The following is a 15661-nucleotide window of genomic DNA, read 5'->3' on the forward strand; positions in this document are numbered from 1 at the left end:
AGCATTTGGGAGGCAGAGGCAGGCAGATCTTTGTGAGTTCGAGGCCAGCCTGGTCTACATAGTGAGTTCCTGGACAGCTGGGGCTACAGGGAGACCCTGCTTCAAAAAGACCAAAAAAAAAAAAATCTTTTTTAAAAACACCTAACCAGCACAGATACCCACTGCCACAGCCTGAATGCTGTACTCTGTTGAGATTTCTTTCAGCAAATGAAGTTTGTCATTTAGCCTCCCACCAAGTCTCTTCATGGACCAGAGGCATCCAAGTTCTTTGCTGCAGGATTGAGGAGGCTGGCCTCCACTTTGTCTTCCAGGAGAATCTTCTGTTCCATCCGAGCCCTCATCAGCCCAGTCTTGACCGTCCACATTTCCACCGGCATTCTAATCATGACTGCTTAGGTAGACTCTAAAGTGTCCTAGTTCTTCCCTGATCTGTCTTCCGCACCCTCACTGGAATCACCCACAATGCTCCACTCACAATGGGGGTTGGACTTCAACACTTAACGCTGAGCTCTGCATCCAAACCAAAGCACCACATGTGCGTGTTCCTTGGAAAGGAAGTAACCTTATGGTCAGAGGCACAAGGTCACAGGGAGGTGTCCTGGGACTCACTGGGGTCATCATTCAAGCTGTTACTGAAAAGAGGCAGCTCTACGGGGTGGTGGATAACTTGTGGTGAATTATATAGACACAGCCACACTGGGGAGACACCACTGCAAGTCTGCACAGTGTCCATAGCGTGTGGCTCCAGTAGGAAAATGTGTTTCCCCTAAACCAGAATCCCCAGGTTGGAAGCCTGAGGGGACAGTGGAGGTGTCACTTCTCACTCCCTCAGGGAGGTTCAGTCTTCCCAGTGTCTAGTACTACCGCTTTCTCCCCAGATCCCTCATCCTATTGGTTCAGGATGCAAAACCTTATGTGCTGTGCATCCCTGGGCTCCAGATTCCTTCCTCTTCTGACACGTGAACTCAGTCATGTAGCAAATCACCTGTAACTCCTCAACCCTAGGATGAACTGAGATCATCTGGACAAGCAGGACCAGCTTCCAGGGAGGGAAGACAGGGCCCAGAGCCTCCGGCTCATCTGTAACTAATGAGCTCTAAATGCACCTCGTACTGAAAATGGACCGTGATGATTTATTCCTTGCACTATGATGACAGCCAATGGACTATCACAGAAGGACTGTCTCTCGTCCTCAGGGGACTTACAATCTCAGTAGCCAACACGGGGCCAGAAAACAAAGTAAGTGTCCTACTGGGTTGGAAGCTTGGATCCACCTGGCCACTTTAGGCTCCTCTGCCACCGGGTTAAGAGGCCCTAAAGGGGGCCCCTGGTGCTGGCTGAGTAATGCTTATGTGAGGAAATAGGTTTGATGATACTCCTTGTGGGTAGGCTTAGGTGCTCTGGGCTCTCTCCTCATCCCACCATATCGGCGATATAAGGTGGGGGAAGGGCATGGCAACAAGGTCAACAAGAGATTACCGAAGGAGAATGGAACGCCCCAAGCAGCAGGAAACCTAGGGACTCATGTCACAGCAGGCGGCGGGTGGCCGGCTCAGAGGTGAGTCTTCTCTAGAGGCATCTGATGGAGTCCCTCTTCGTGCTGTACTCCATACACCTCACTTCTCTTCCCACCGTCCCTGTGTATGGGATCTTTTCTTTTTATTTTGTTGTTTTATTTTATTTTTCGAGACAGGGTCTCCTTGTAGCTCCAGCTGGCCTGGAACTCACTATGTAGACTGGCCTTGATCTCACAGAGATCCCCCTGCTTCTGCCTCCTGAGTGCTGGGATTACAGGTGTGCTTCCATAGGTTGAGATGACAAGACCAGAACCCGAGGGGAGCACCTGCCACCAGGGACCCCAGACTGGCACACGGCAGAACACTCGGGGGGACAAGTCCCGTGAGTTTTCAGGTGTGGTGTGCTTTGTGGGAGGTGAGAATGCCTTATTTTGGAAAGTGAATGTGTGGGAAGGAGTGTGAGCATCAGAAACGAGGTGGGTGTAACGGACCTTTTCCTGGTGGTGTCTGCTCATTGTGGGATGGCTCTGATTTCGGGGGGCCTCCTTAGGTGGATCTGGGTGGGAGGCACCTCCCTTAGGGGAAGTTCTCTTGTAGGACGCATGGGGTCTTAGCTTTGGCGAGGCTGATACATCACCTTGGGACTCAGCAGTTTGAGCAAATCATGCACATATTCAGCAATGGCGGGTGACAATTCACGATAAAGGTGGCTTGGCTGTCCTGTGACAGTGGTTGTGGAAGGCAAGAGCTTTAAATTCTGCCCCCTTCCCCCTTTGTCCTACCATAATCGCTTAGCAGGTGACTGTGAGGTCACTGTAACCATGGAAAGATGTCTCCTTCAGAAGCTGTGTGTCACCTTGCAACACGGATGAACCATGTAGACACTGTACCAAGACAAACCAGTCACAAAGGAACACATCTGTACAGTTGCACTCCCTAGAGGTCCCTAGAGTCACCAGGTCCATAGAGAGAGAAAACTGATGGTGAGCTGGGGCTGGGGGTGAGTGTTGAATGGGGAGACAGAGTTTTAGTCTGGGAAGAAAGTAAGTTCTGGAGGCGGATGGTGGCCCCTCAGTTTGCTTTTCTGTTGCTGTGATAAGACACCGACCACAAACAGCTTGGAGAGGAATGGGTTTATTTCATTTTACACTTCAGAATCCATCATCGAGGGAGGCCAACACAGGAGCTTCAGGCAGAAACCTGAAGGAGAGACCACGTAGGAGTGCTACGTACTGGCCTGCTCCCCTGGCTGCTCAGCTACCTTTCCTATACAGCCCAGGACCACCTGCCTGGGCCCTCCAATATCAGTCATGAAGAAAATGTGTCACAGACATGACACAGGCCAATCTGATGGAGAAACTCCCTCAATTGAGATTCCCTCTCCCCAGGTGTGTCAAGTTGACAACTGGAGCTAATTCTGACAGTGGCGGTGAAAATGCTGCTGGGCTATGCACTTGAACAAGATCGGGTGGCCAGTTCACCGACCGTGCATCTCACCAGTACTTAGATGAAAGGATTCTCCTCCACAAAGGAAGGTCATCATGAGGCTCTTAGAGCAGAGGCTTTCCTCACTGATGGACGTCGGAGAATTGGCTGCGTGGAAGGCTCAGCCCACCCTGTGTGTCTGAAGGAGACAGGGGTGAGGAGGAGAGGCGGGCAACTTCTCAGAGCAGAAAGCCACCCCAGCTGAGAGGCAGCAAAGAGAAAGACCATAAGCCTATAACTGCACGGAACTGGATTCTTCTAACGGCTAAAGTGGGCCCAGAAGGGGATTCTTCTAGAAGCCTCTGAGTAAGGCCCCGCCCATCTGTCCTCTTACTTCTGGCCTGAAAGGCTGAGTGGAGAACCTGTCTTCCTCACTTGGACTTTCCCAGAACCATGAGACAGTGAGCGACTGCTTCTCGAGGCTGCTGTCAGGAGATGTACTCCAGACTTAAGAGCCGAAGGCGTGCTCCCCCAGGGCAGTGTTCAGAGGTTAGGGTTATGGGAAGTGGTTAGACTGTGAGGGTTTTGACCTAATCAATGGAATAATTGATGAACGGGTTGGTATTTTAAAGAGTTTTTATTTTTAATTATGTGTCTGCGTGTTTGTGTGGGGTGTATGTGCACCACTGCAGTTGCCTAATGAGGCCAGAGGAGGGTGTTGGGTCCCCTGGAGTCTGAGTTACAGGTGGTTGTAAGCCACCATGTGGGTGCTGGGACCCAAAATCTGGTCCTCTGGAAGAATATTTTGTGGGGAGGAAGCTAAGAGCAGGTCCTTGGGGTGTGCCCTTGCGAGGCCCTTGGGGTACCCCTTGTCCCTGGTCCTTCTCTCTGCTCTCCGGCCACCATGAGGTGTCAGCTTTGCTCTACTATATGCAGCCCTCCCATGTTCTGCCTCATCTTAGGCCCCAGAAGCCTCAGAGTCCTCTGCAAACGTGAGTCAAACCTTTTGTCCTTTAAGTTGATTTTCTTCGGTACTTTGTCACAATGACAGGACCAGACACAGCTGCCAGATTTGTGCTCTTTGTTACAAAGCACAGAGAGTGAATGTGGCAGTGTCCAGACATGGCCGGCGCAGGACGGCATCTGTGCTTGGGCTGTCAGTCTTCCTCTGTCTTTACTGATCCTGGCCTGTTCTATAGACTTGGCAAATCACCCTGGGTGTTTCTGTTCTTCATGGAGTCTGTTTACCTGGTGTCATGGATTGAATGTGGAAGGTCTCCACAGGCTCACGTGAGTTTCCTGGTGTCACGGTGTGGTGGTTTGAATGAGACTGTTCCCCATAGCCTCCAAGTATTTTGATATTTTTGTCCCCAGTTGGCTGCACTGTTTTGGGAGGTTTTAGGAGGTATGGCCTTGCTGGAGGAAGCCCATTGGTGGGGGAGGCTATGAGAGTTCTTAAGCCAGATTTCCTCTTTGTTTCCCGTGCCTGCTTGAAAATGTGATCACTGGGCTTTCTTCTCTGGGCACTTCCTTCCATCATGCCTTACCCACCATTACAGACCCTTACCCCTGGAATTATAAGCGCAAATAAAGTCTTCTATGAGTTGCGTTGATCGTGGTGTTTTATCGCAGCAGCAGAAAAGTAACTGATATACTTGGTTTGGATCTCAGGTGTTTCCCACAGGCTCATGTGAGTTTATCTAGTGTCATGGTTTGAATCCGAAGGGTTCTCTCCCCGATGGGCTCATGTTTTGAATGCTCTGTCCTAAGCTTATGGTGCTAGTTCGGAGGCTGTGGAGCCTTAAGTGGGACCTGGCTGGCAGAAATAGGTCACCGGGGACTGGCTTTGGAGGTCACACCTGCCCCTGTTCCATTCTTGCTGTTTTCTGCTATTATGTTACTTCCCTGGACATGAACAAACATCTGCTCACCCCAGATGGGGCTCAGACAGCAGACCAAAGAAGAGACCCCACCAAGTTTGATTTGGTGAACCAGTGGGTTTATTGGGGTGAGCATGGGTGGAGTTACTTAATAGGAGTCTGGGTAACCCCCCCAAACGGATGCATCACCAGAAAGTCCACCCCATGATGGGTGACAACCTTACGGAAGCTGGAACATGGAGTCCCCCCTCAGTAAACCTCTCACGCCGTTCATTCTAGCACCTCACAAGATCATGTGCATTTAGCAGGAGGGAGCGGTGGCTGGAATTCCAGAGGAGGGTCTGGTGACCCCCTTCTCTTCCCTCAACTAGGGAGTACTAACAGCCCCGTGCCATTACCAGAAAACCTAGCTATGTCCATATGGCTCTACATTTATCATCACCATGACGACAGGGCCAAAGTCATCTCTACTCCAGGTTGGCCCCAAGAAAATTAAGGCGATTGCTTTACCCTGGTACCTAGTGTGGTGGTTTGAATGAGAACTCTCCCCCATAGGCTGAAGCATTCGGTGTACAGTCTCCAGTGGGTGGCCCTGTTTGGGAAGGTCATGGAATCTTTAGGTGTGGTTTTGCTGGAGGAAGCACAGCACCGGGGGTGGGCTTTGGGGTTCATAGCCTCGGTCCACATCCAGTCTGGCTGTCACTCCCCTTGTTGTGCATGCGTGAAGACCTGAGCGCTTAGCTTTCTTCTCCGCCCCCCCCCCCCCGCCCCTCTGGAACCATAAGCCAAATAAATTCTTTCCTCTATGAGTTGCCTTGGTCATGGCGTTTTGTCACAGCAACAGGAAAGGAACTGATATACCTACCCTCCAGCATGTGAACAGTTTCCCCACCCGTTCCCACCGCTGCAGATATAGCTATTCCTCCCTGCCTTCCCTGCCATAACAGACACAAATTTCCCTGAAACCGTGAGCCAGAAACATCTTTCCTCCCCTAAATTGTTTCTGTCGGGAATCCAGCTGCAGCAACGCCAAAGTCACCAGCACATCTGGTACGGTCTTCCCTTCTCCTGCCTCACCATGTCACCTCATGTGAGGACTGTGTGAGTGCTGGTGGGCAGCATCTTCATCTCCGTGGGCAGGCAGGTGGCAGGGCAGGCATGAAGCAGCGCAGCAGTCCTGAACCCCCTCGGAGCCATCCAAACATCCTACTAGACCCAATGGTTAGCAAACGCCTGTGCTTCGGAGGGGCATCGAGATGCTGGCCTACCCTGGGTCCATCTGAAGAGGCTGGGCTCCTGGGGCTGACAGTCATGGGGTCTGAGAGACAGAGGAAACAGTGAGGTGGTTCTACGATGTTCTAGGAAGGACTAGGACTCTTTTCTAGAATGTTCTATGGGGACAGTGAGACTGTTGTAGAACATTTAGAGGGGACTGCAAATCCATCCCAGGATGCTCTAGAGGGGGATGATGAGGCTTTCCCAGAGTGTTCCAGAGGGTATTGCAAATATGTCCAAGAGGGGTGGGGGCTGACTCAGTTGGAGGCACTGACATATGCTCCCCTCCCAGTTAAATAATATATATTTTTAAAGCGCTTGCCTTATGCGCATTAGGACCTGAGTTTAATTCCCAGAATCCACAAAAAAATGCCAGGCGTGGTGGCACACACACATTGTAATCCAAGGATTGGGGAGGTGGAGATGGGAGGCTCTCTGGGGCCTTCTAACCAGCCAGTCTCTAGCTTACTTAGTAAGCTCCAAGCCAAGCCAAGGAAAGACTCTGTCTCCAAGGAGGACAGGGTTCCTGAGGATGGCATCCGAGCTTGTCCTCCAGCCTTGACACACTTGCAGCTGTAAATGTGCATGTGTGCTCATTAAGGGACTGGCAAGGCTATCTTCAGAATACAGGGGCTAGGCAGATGCTGGGCCCAGAGGTCTAGAGGCCAGATCAGAGTGGGTGGGTGGAGCTGGCGAAGGGAAGCCTACATGCTGTGGGAGCAAGAGGGCTTTCCTGGCTGGGGTCTGGGTCCTTCCTGCCCCTTTGCATGAGGACTCCTGGGTGTTCCAAGACCAGATATCCTAACCTGAAGGCTGTATTTGGAGACCCAGAATCCCCATCTCTCTCTCTGCTGATAGTAGGGAAGTAGCAGAGTGAGGCCAGGGCTCCTCGGGGACTGGAGCTGGACAAAAAGGAGACCATAGGCGGGCTCACCTCCTGGGCAGGGTCAATACCTCAGTGGTGAGAGGCATAGACACCCTGGGGCCCTATGGTACCATCTTCCGACCCTTGAGGAGAGAGAGGGACCTACCGTGCGGTAAGGGTGTATCTGCCTCTTCGATCCAAGCCACAGTGGGAATGAATGGTAAACCAAAGGAAGGCACAGAGCATCATGGCGTATACCTAGGGCAGGCCAGGGAGATGCCCACCAGTCAGCAGCCTGCCAACAGCCCTGGGGTGGGGCCTTTCTGCTGCTAAAGGAAGTTTCTAGACTACAGCATTGGGAAGCAGAAGGCATGAGGTATGTTAAGGTTCAGATAGCCCCACCCCCTCACCAACAGGGCCTCATGGACTTCACAAGCCCCTGAGAAAAGGGAACCGAGCTGATAATCACCCTGGTCTTTGAAATCAAGAGAAGCAGACTTTTCTCCACTGTTTGGCCAACACAGCAGACTTCCTCTTTGATCTCTAAAGAGGACAGGTTTTAACAGTCCTGCTTTCCCACCCCCCCAACTAAAAAAAAAAAACGACTTGATGCTGTGTGCAGGAAGCAGAAGCCACTCCCTTTAAGAAGTCACCCCCTTTAAAAAGACCCCAGCTCACTACCTGGGCAGACATTTTCCCTGCCCAGAAGGGAATCTGTCCCATGTGTTTTTTTGCTAATAAACTCTATTCCGATGGAGTTTTATCTGTGTCCTGGTGCTTCCTCCTGATCAATGCTATTCGTCATATGGCTACTTTTTACCTATCAAGGCAGATACTGTCACCCTCAGGTCACCTCCCTGGGGTCAGAGAGACTGACTCCTTCCTGCTGCCAGGGCCTGAGGAGGCTGGAAATTCAGAGACCACAGTCCTGGCCTGGAGCAATAGCCTAGGGCTGTCCTATTTGGGAGGGAACCAGGCAGGGCAGGAGGATGGATGGGAGGGCAGGAAAGAAGGGCGTGCCTACCATGAGGGCCAGGCTGGCACAGGTCAGGATGGTGGCAATGCTGCTGTGTGTCTTCAGAAAGCTCCTGATGCTCTGTAGGCAGTCCTGGGCAGAGGCAACATGCATGGTGCCCACCCTGGCTAGCCCTCCCTGCCCAGGGTGTCCAGCTCTTCCCACTCCACCAGCCTCCACAGAGCCCCTGGGGCTTCATGGTTTACTCAACCAGTGCTGGGCCCTGGGGAGGTCCAGGTGGGTACCTTCCCAGGGAGAACTAAACTGCTCAATACTCTGGGAAGGAGGCTTCACGAACTGTGAACCTGGAGGACATGGAGCTGGTCTCTGAGGATGGCGGGTCACTGCCCTGGGGGCCAGGAAGGCCCTCTTGTGTTCCAGCTGTCCTGAGTTCCTGCAGTGGGCTGTTATTTTTCCTAGGGGGAGCCCAGGGCTCAGAATGCACCCCAGTGTCCAGTGGCTGCTAGCTAGTGGTGGAGGCAGAGAAATTGAAGCTGGTGTGGGATGTGGGGGTCCCCTTGCTGTGGGCTGGAACATTAACAGAGGTTTTTCTCTCAAGAAACAGGGAGATGATGGCTGGTCTCTGGGCTACTTGGATGGTGGCATTAGACTTGGGACAGGATATAGGCATTTGGTGGAGTGGGTGAGGATGGGTTAGGCCATGGGGAGCCCCATAGGGTGCGCCTTGCCTTCCGGTAAGCAAGTAGTCTTCTTGGCCCCTGCTGGTCTGTGCTGGTCCACATCCCCACCCCCCATGGCGGGGAGGGCTCTATAGGCAGCTGTGGGCCTTGTTTCCTACCACCCTGGGACAGGAGGCAGGCCCTGGCCTCCTATGCAGTTCTAGGATAGACAGGGCTTCCAGACTCTCAGTCCCTCTGCAGCGGGCTGTCTCCCTTCCCTGCTGGGCCTCGAGCCAGTCCCCACCCTCTTGTTTCTTGGAGGGTAGCCAGACATCTCTCCCCATGAGATAGGGCTGGTTTGTTTCCAGAAGAGCAAGGGGCTGGGACAGGGAGGGTGCTGGTAGGGAGAGCCAGGAGGGGAAAGTGAGTTGAGGCCTAGACCTCAGGGCAAAAGGGCCACCCACACCCTGCCCTCCCTCTAACCCATCCTGTTCCTTCTAGGGTCCCTCAAGATTCCTCCCTACTCCCCCTAAATAGCTGACCACCCTGTTCTGTGGATCCTTGGCTTTGAGCTTCTAGAAGCTTCTGAGGGAAGAAGGGGGAGGTTCTTGTTGGCCTGGGGAAATCTCATGAAGGAGGGAAGGAGTGGGAGGGGTGTGTGCCTGCCACCAGCCTGCTGAAGAGACCTGGGCCTAGGACTAGGGTCAAGTTGGCCACTCCATGGGCTTGCTCAGCTGTCTTCCCTCTGCCTCCCTCACAGGGGTACTTCCCTAAGCCCCAAGAGGGTAAGAGGAGAGAGAGGATGTCCTCCGGCCCAGGGGAAGCCCGGAATGCCCAGCCCTGGAGGGGGGGGTCTCATCAGGCTTGAGTGCAAAAGCCCACCCCCTCCTCCTCCTCACCTCTCTCATGGCTTCCTGGCCCTGGCAGAGTTTGGCTCTCGTGTTCACCAGAAGCCCGAAAGGAGATCTCTTCCCACAACACAGAAACTGTAAGACAGGCCATGGTGCAACATGGGGTGAACAGGACTGGTAGGGAAACAGGTATCACAGCACTTTGCCCCCACCGGAGACCAGGGCTGGGGCTCAGAATGGCATAGTAACTCTAGAGAAACACTGCCTGGCTTTCTGAGGGCCTTCCTGTAACCCGAGGGTCCGTTTCCCCTCAGAGCAGGGCCTCTATAAGGCTATGCTGCCTGCCCGGTGCCCAGACACCTACTTCCTTCAGCAACAGGTCATTCCTCCCTGGAATACTCAATCCGTTTTAAGCAGGGCCCGCCCTTTTGTTCTGTACTGGCCCATCCATTCGACAGCCAGTTCTATTTAGGACAGAGGGAGATGGGTGAGAGCTCTTTGTCCACTACCCAGGGTGGGAACCCCCACTTGAAGCCTGGCCAGGATGGCTGACTCAGGGGAGGGTGTCTGATGTCTGTTCTCCAGAACACAGCAAGTCTGGTCACCCTGCCCCGCAGCTCACCGTGTCCTGAATGGCGGCCAGCTCCCGCCACCGGCTGCTAGATGGGTTCCTCACTGCCTGGTCATACACCAGGTCATAGATGTCCAGCACTGCATCTTCTACCTGCACCAAGAGCATCATGGGAGACTGTGGCTCAAAGGAGAACCAGGGAAGCCCTTGTCCTGGGCTTCCTCCTCTAAAGTCTCTCCCCCGACCATAGCCATCCTGTGGTCCCACTTGATGTCCTAGGGGGTCCTAAACTTAATGCAGGGGCCAGGTGGGCTCAGCTGCCCAGCCTCAGCAGTGGTCTCAGGAGCACAGAGTGGCATCTTGATGCTACAGTTGACCTGGATACACATAATGGGCCCAGGCTGCTGAGAAGCCTGCACAGAGGCCTGGACCAGTTCCTCACCTTACCTCCCCAAAGATGCTTGTGGGTCTTTCTCTAGAACCACCCAGAGTCCCAGAGTCCTGGGCAGCCGGGCTCTGGGAATGGTCTCTGACCAGGGAAGCCAGGGGCATTTGGAGTCAGATCCAGGTGCATGAGTCAGAGGAAGGAGGGAGAGATGGATGGATGGAAGGAGGGACGGAGGAAGGAGGTAGAGAGGGAAAGGAGGAGGGAGGGAGGGAGTTGTCTGGGGGGTTGGGGCTCAGGCTGGCTCTGTCTTTACCCCACATCCAGCAAGCCCAGAAGTTGCTGTTTTCACCTGCTAGCTCTGTTTCTTGCCTTTGCTCATCATAAAGATGTCCTCCCTGGGGTAAGAATGTTTTCCGAGACAATGTAGAAGCTTGCCTCTTCTAAGAAGACATTCTGAACTGTCTCAGGGCTCACTGGTGATCTGGCCCAAGGCTGGACTTCTGATCTCCTTTCTGCCTTAGAGACTCTGCCCTCCCCATTCCCAGCCTCATACCAGGCCAGCAGCCAGGACCCACTGAGGGTTGCCCTGAAGAGCCGGGGGGCTCACGAAGGCCCCAAGCCTCCTCTGGTCACTCACACCTGCACTCCAGAAAGCGTTTCTGCCTCAGGGCCTGGTGTCTGCCTTACCACCCGGTCCCCACTGCAGGTCCCACCGGCTGCCTGCAGGGTGGAGTGGACAAGTGGGCCGTAGCAGTGCTCGGCTAGCCCAGCCCAGGCCCGATGCCCCTGCAGGAGCCAGGGGGACTCTGTGCCAAGCGCTGCTCCTGGCACGGATTCCTCCCCCCTCCATCCACGCCACAAAGCCAGACATCCCCATGAGTCATCTCCAGCTCAGACCGCTGCAGCCCTCCCCCAGCCCGGGGCAGGGGCCAAGCTGGCCTTGGTTGCTGGCTGATCAGGGCCAGGGCCCTCACAGGCTCAGCTTCTTTGAGCTCTGTGAGGCCACTGTGTTCTCAAGAGAGCAGATCCTGGGGAGGACTGGGGACTCCTGGAACTGCTTGGGATGGGTAGAACAGCTTAGACTATCCTCCTATCCTCCCCAGCTCCCCAACCTAGGAACTTTGTTTCTCTTACTTAGTCCTGGCATTGCCCAGGGAGGTCCCCACTGCCCCAGGGCCCTGTGCCCACTGTCATCCCTACAGGACAATAGGAATGACGTAAGCTCTAGGGTTCGGCTCAGCTTGGTTCTGCCCAGTGTCCCACCCCCAGGGACCAGGACACAGAGCCCTGCCTTAGGCCTCGCAGCCTGACCTTGGGACTTTGGGGACCACGCTGGACTCCCCCTACAGAGCCCAGCTTCTGGGAGTGTGTACTGCCATCTGCACCAATTACGGGATTCAGGGTGCTCCATAAGAGACTGGCTCCTGTTTCTCATGGAAATATGGAGGGTGGGTAGAAGCTTCCAACCAGAAGCCCGGGCCCCATGCCCCACCACTCTTTGTCCAGGCCCCTCCTGATAAGGGATATGAACTCTCCTTCATAAGTGCTTGACCCAGGTTCCTACAGACTGAAGCCTGATGTCTAGTGAGTCTCCCCAGCCTCCTTTCTAAGACCAGGACTCTGTGATACTTACCTGGGCTTTGTGACTCCCCTCAGGGTAGCCCTCTGGCCATGTCCAGAGGGTCCCCAGCTCCCGTGTGGAGCTGTAGGTGGCCTGTAGTCTAGCTCTAGTCGTGAGGCTGCAAGGACACCCCTGTTCTGTGCTTCATCTTGACATGAGTTATTGAGGAGAGCCAACAATGTTTTTTCCATTCCTCATGGACAGGATTGTGGTGAAGGGGCTCTCAGGCTGTAGTGAGGGTGTAATTAACAGCCCTGACACTCCATTTTCATCGTATTGCAAGCTGGGCCACGCCGACACCGTCACCAGCTTTGAACATCTACCAAGGTCGTGTCTTGGGAAGTGGGGCTGAGGGACCCTGTGAGTGGGGGGCTCCTGGGGGGGCATAGGGAGGGCACCCTAGCCTCACTCCAGGCCGGGGTCTGTGTGCCCAGGGATTGCCAGGGTCCCCTCCTCCTCTGTCCTTCAATGGATTGTTTCAGGATATCTTAGGGGGTCACTCAGGGGGGTTCAGAAGAAATGGGGTGAACGAGCCCATGACTTCCAAGCATAGTTCAATTCCTGTGGCCTTTCTCACCAATGGGGCCGGGGGCAGCTGGGATGATCAAGTTCAAGGCTGGAGCCTGTTTGGCTGAGTTGGCCCAAAGGTAGGGAGAACATAGAGTAGGGGGCTGCTGTGATGTTTCTACATGGACTGTGCTGGGTACCAAACATGGCTTCAGCACAGCCAGCACAGCACAGAACTAGAGCCACATTCCAGACAACCCATGTGATGTGCGGTACTGGGGGTTACAGAGGAACCTGACTAACCTCCACTGCTGGCTCACATCCCTTGCATTCAATAGCCCTCAAGCAGGAACCCCTACTTTCCTCTTACAGATAAGGAAATTGAGGTCCAGGGACAATAAAGTCCTTGTGGAAGGCTGTCCTGCCGATTGGTTCAAACCCATGCTCCTTCACCAAGGCCACCTCCATGGTCATCAGGCTCATATGGGCCCTACGGGAAGTCAGAACCCCAGGAGAAATGATGGGCCACCGGGCCAGCGGCTAGGAAGACGCCCCAGCCTACCCAGAGTCAGACAGGGCTTGGAGAATTGCCCTGATGGCCAGTCTGTGTATGGGTGGAGTAAGGGTCTGGGACAGGCTCTCTTCCTTCCCTTAGAATAGGCCCCATCCATTGTCTGTTCTCTGGCCCCCGTGAGGCCCCTTCCTCTCCTGGACCCCAAGTCCAGAGCTCAGTATATAAATACAGTGTTTTAGAGCGGGGAGATGGGCCCCAGCTGCTGCAGGACCACTCCAGGCCTCTGATACCTGGCAGCTGTCTCGACTGAGGCCACCCACGATGTGACCCAGACCTCCAGCCAGCCAGACCACCCCTCAGTGGACAGGAAATGTGTCACCAGAATACTGTGTGGCCCCACTGTCTCAGGCAGGACTGCTGGATACCCATCTCCTTAAGCCACAGCTGTTGGAGGCCTAGACCCCATCCAGGGTCTCTGGACAATTCAAGAATATTTTTTTCTGGGGGGCTGGAGAGATGGCTCAGTGGTTAAGAGCACTGACTGCTCTTGCAGAGGCCTGGGGTTTGATTCCTGGCATCCACATGGCGGCTAACAACCATTCTTAACTCCAGTTCCAGGAGATCCAACGCCCTCTTCTGACCTCCATGGCATTGCACAACACAGGTGAACTCACATACAAGCAGGCAATACCTTCACACACATAAAGTAAAAATAAATTTTTTAAAAAATAGAATATTTTCCCTTTAATATTTTATTATTTTTTAAATTTTATGTGTATGAGTGTATTGCCTGCACGTATGTGAGTGTACCCGTGTCATGCAATGCCACGGAGGTCAGAGGACAGACTTGGGATTCCCCTGGAACTGGAGTTAAGGACGGTTTGTATCCGCCATGTGGGTGCTGGGAATTGAACCCACATGAGCAGTCAGTGCTCTTAACCGCTGAGCCATCTCTCCAGCCTGAATATTTTCCCTTTAAAGCCAGGGTCGGAGTGAGCCCTGTGGTGACCCTCTCTGACAGGGAAGAAGGGAGAACCAGCCTCTCTGGACAAAGACCTGGCTGATCCAGGCGTAGGGTTTCCGCCGCACTCACCTGGGTGGGGTTGTGGAATCTCCAGAAGGCTACCTGCACCAGGATGCAGAACACCAGGGCAAAGCACAGGAAACCCTGGGACAGAAAAGGCCTGTTCACTGCACAGCCAGGTATGTGGCTGGTAGGGGGTGGAGGGTACCAGATGGGCAGCTAGCTTCCCCAGCAGGGGATGGGCTGAGGTGTTGGCTTGAGCCCCATTCCTCAAAGGGGGAGATTCTTTCTGTGAATTCTTTCCAGAGGCTCCTGTCTGATTCCTGAGGACCTGTGACCCACAGTGCCATACCCCTGACTCAGGAATGGCAACCTGTTCCCAGAATGGTGGTCAGGCATCTGGAATTCTGGCAATAGAAACTCCCCCCACTGCCTTTTTAAAAAATAGGGTCTCCTACATAGCGAGTTCCAGGCCAGCTGGGGCTACAGGGAGACCCTATCTCAAAAACAAAAACAAAAAACAAACAAACAAAAAACAAAACAAAACAAAACCAAAAAGAAAAATAGATAAATAAATAATAAATAAAATTAAAAACAGGGTCCAGGGTCTCATGTAGCTCAAGCAGGCCTTGAACTCCTGATCCTCCTGCCTCCACCTCCTGGGTGCTAGGATTACGGGTGTACACCACCATACCTGCTTTTATTCAGTGCTGGGTATGGAACTCAGGACTCCCTTCAAGTTAAGCAAGCATTCAAGCTACCGCTTGAGCTATACCCCCAGCCTGAAACCACTAAAGACAGGAAACCATCCTCCCCACGCAGGGCGCCTTCTGTGGGTTCTCTAGTCTGTGTTGTTTCTGAAACACGTCTCCAAGGAGACCCTAACCTCTACATCCCAACTTACCTAGGACTGCAGCCCACAACCCCAGGCACTGGTGTGACACCCCAGAGACTGTGTCCTCATATGTGACCCTGGTCACCCCGTTCTTAGCCCTTGCCCCAGTGTTAAAGAGAGGCTTCTCCCCCCGCCCCCTTTCCCTTCTTTCTTATAGGGTCTAGACTTTTGAGAACTTCTTTGTAGAAGTTAATGGACACCAACCTCTCCTTGATGACATACACAGTCACAAGTCCCTGAACTTCTGGGGATAGTTTCAGAGGGTCACTCTAGACTAAGGTCCCTGCCCCAAATAGTCTTCATCAAAGTCCCATCAGACGACCTCAGATCTGGATGTTCTCTGAGCCTCTGCCTGGTGCCCTTGATGGTCAGCCCCAGGGCCATGTGCTCAGGTCCACTCAGTATACAGAGGCCAGTTCACAGTACGCAGAGGGACTTACAGACATCATCAGGGATGTCAGGAAGAAAGAAACAGCTTATGACAAGGAAAGCTTAGTTCTACCAAATGTGTGGAAGAGTTGGGGTCACCTGCACTGACCCTCAAACCTGCTTGGATGTGGGCTCTGCAGATTGTGGAGACTCCCCTCCAGTGCTCCCTCCTGCCTGCCCCAGTGCCTGTCAGGGAGTTGACCCCGGGGCTGCCTGCTCCTTCTGCTACCCTTTCCTCCTCCCCCTCCCCCCTCCCCCCTCCTC

The 15661-nt window shown here is 53.7% G+C and overlaps 1 protein-coding gene and 1 long non-coding RNA gene across 2 annotated transcripts in view; one reads left to right on the forward strand and one right to left on the reverse strand.

Annotated features, from left to right (window-relative positions):
* LOC103738981 overlaps nt 1–542 on the forward strand; it is a 42372-nt gene extending 41830 nt beyond the window's left edge. Inside the window, exon 5 of the long non-coding RNA XR_001872574.2 lies at nt 312–542. This is a non-coding gene — a long non-coding RNA (uncharacterized LOC103738981). The remainder of the gene's footprint in view (nt 1–311) is intronic.
* A 3790-nt stretch (nt 543–4332) lies between these two features.
* Tspan32 (tetraspanin 32) overlaps nt 4333–15661 on the reverse strand; it is a 35846-nt gene continuing 24517 nt past the window's right edge. The window contains exons 4-9 of the mRNA XM_008839201.3: nt 14143–14217; nt 10071–10172; nt 9497–9583; nt 7987–8070; nt 7129–7220; nt 4333–6140 (exon numbers count right to left, since the gene is read on the reverse strand). Coding sequence (XP_008837423.1) covers nt 6032–6140; nt 7129–7220; nt 7987–8070; nt 9497–9583; nt 10071–10172; nt 14143–14217 — 549 coding nt within the window. The 3' untranslated portion in view covers nt 4333–6031. The remainder of the gene's footprint in view (nt 6141–7128; nt 7221–7986; nt 8071–9496; nt 9584–10070; nt 10173–14142; nt 14218–15661) is intronic.

Source organism: Nannospalax galili, unplaced genomic scaffold, assembly GCF_000622305.1.
Source record: "Nannospalax galili isolate Female #2095 unplaced genomic scaffold, S.galili_v1.0 scaffold1639, whole genome shotgun sequence".
Lineage (NCBI taxonomy): Eukaryota > Metazoa > Chordata > Mammalia > Rodentia > Spalacidae > Nannospalax > Nannospalax galili.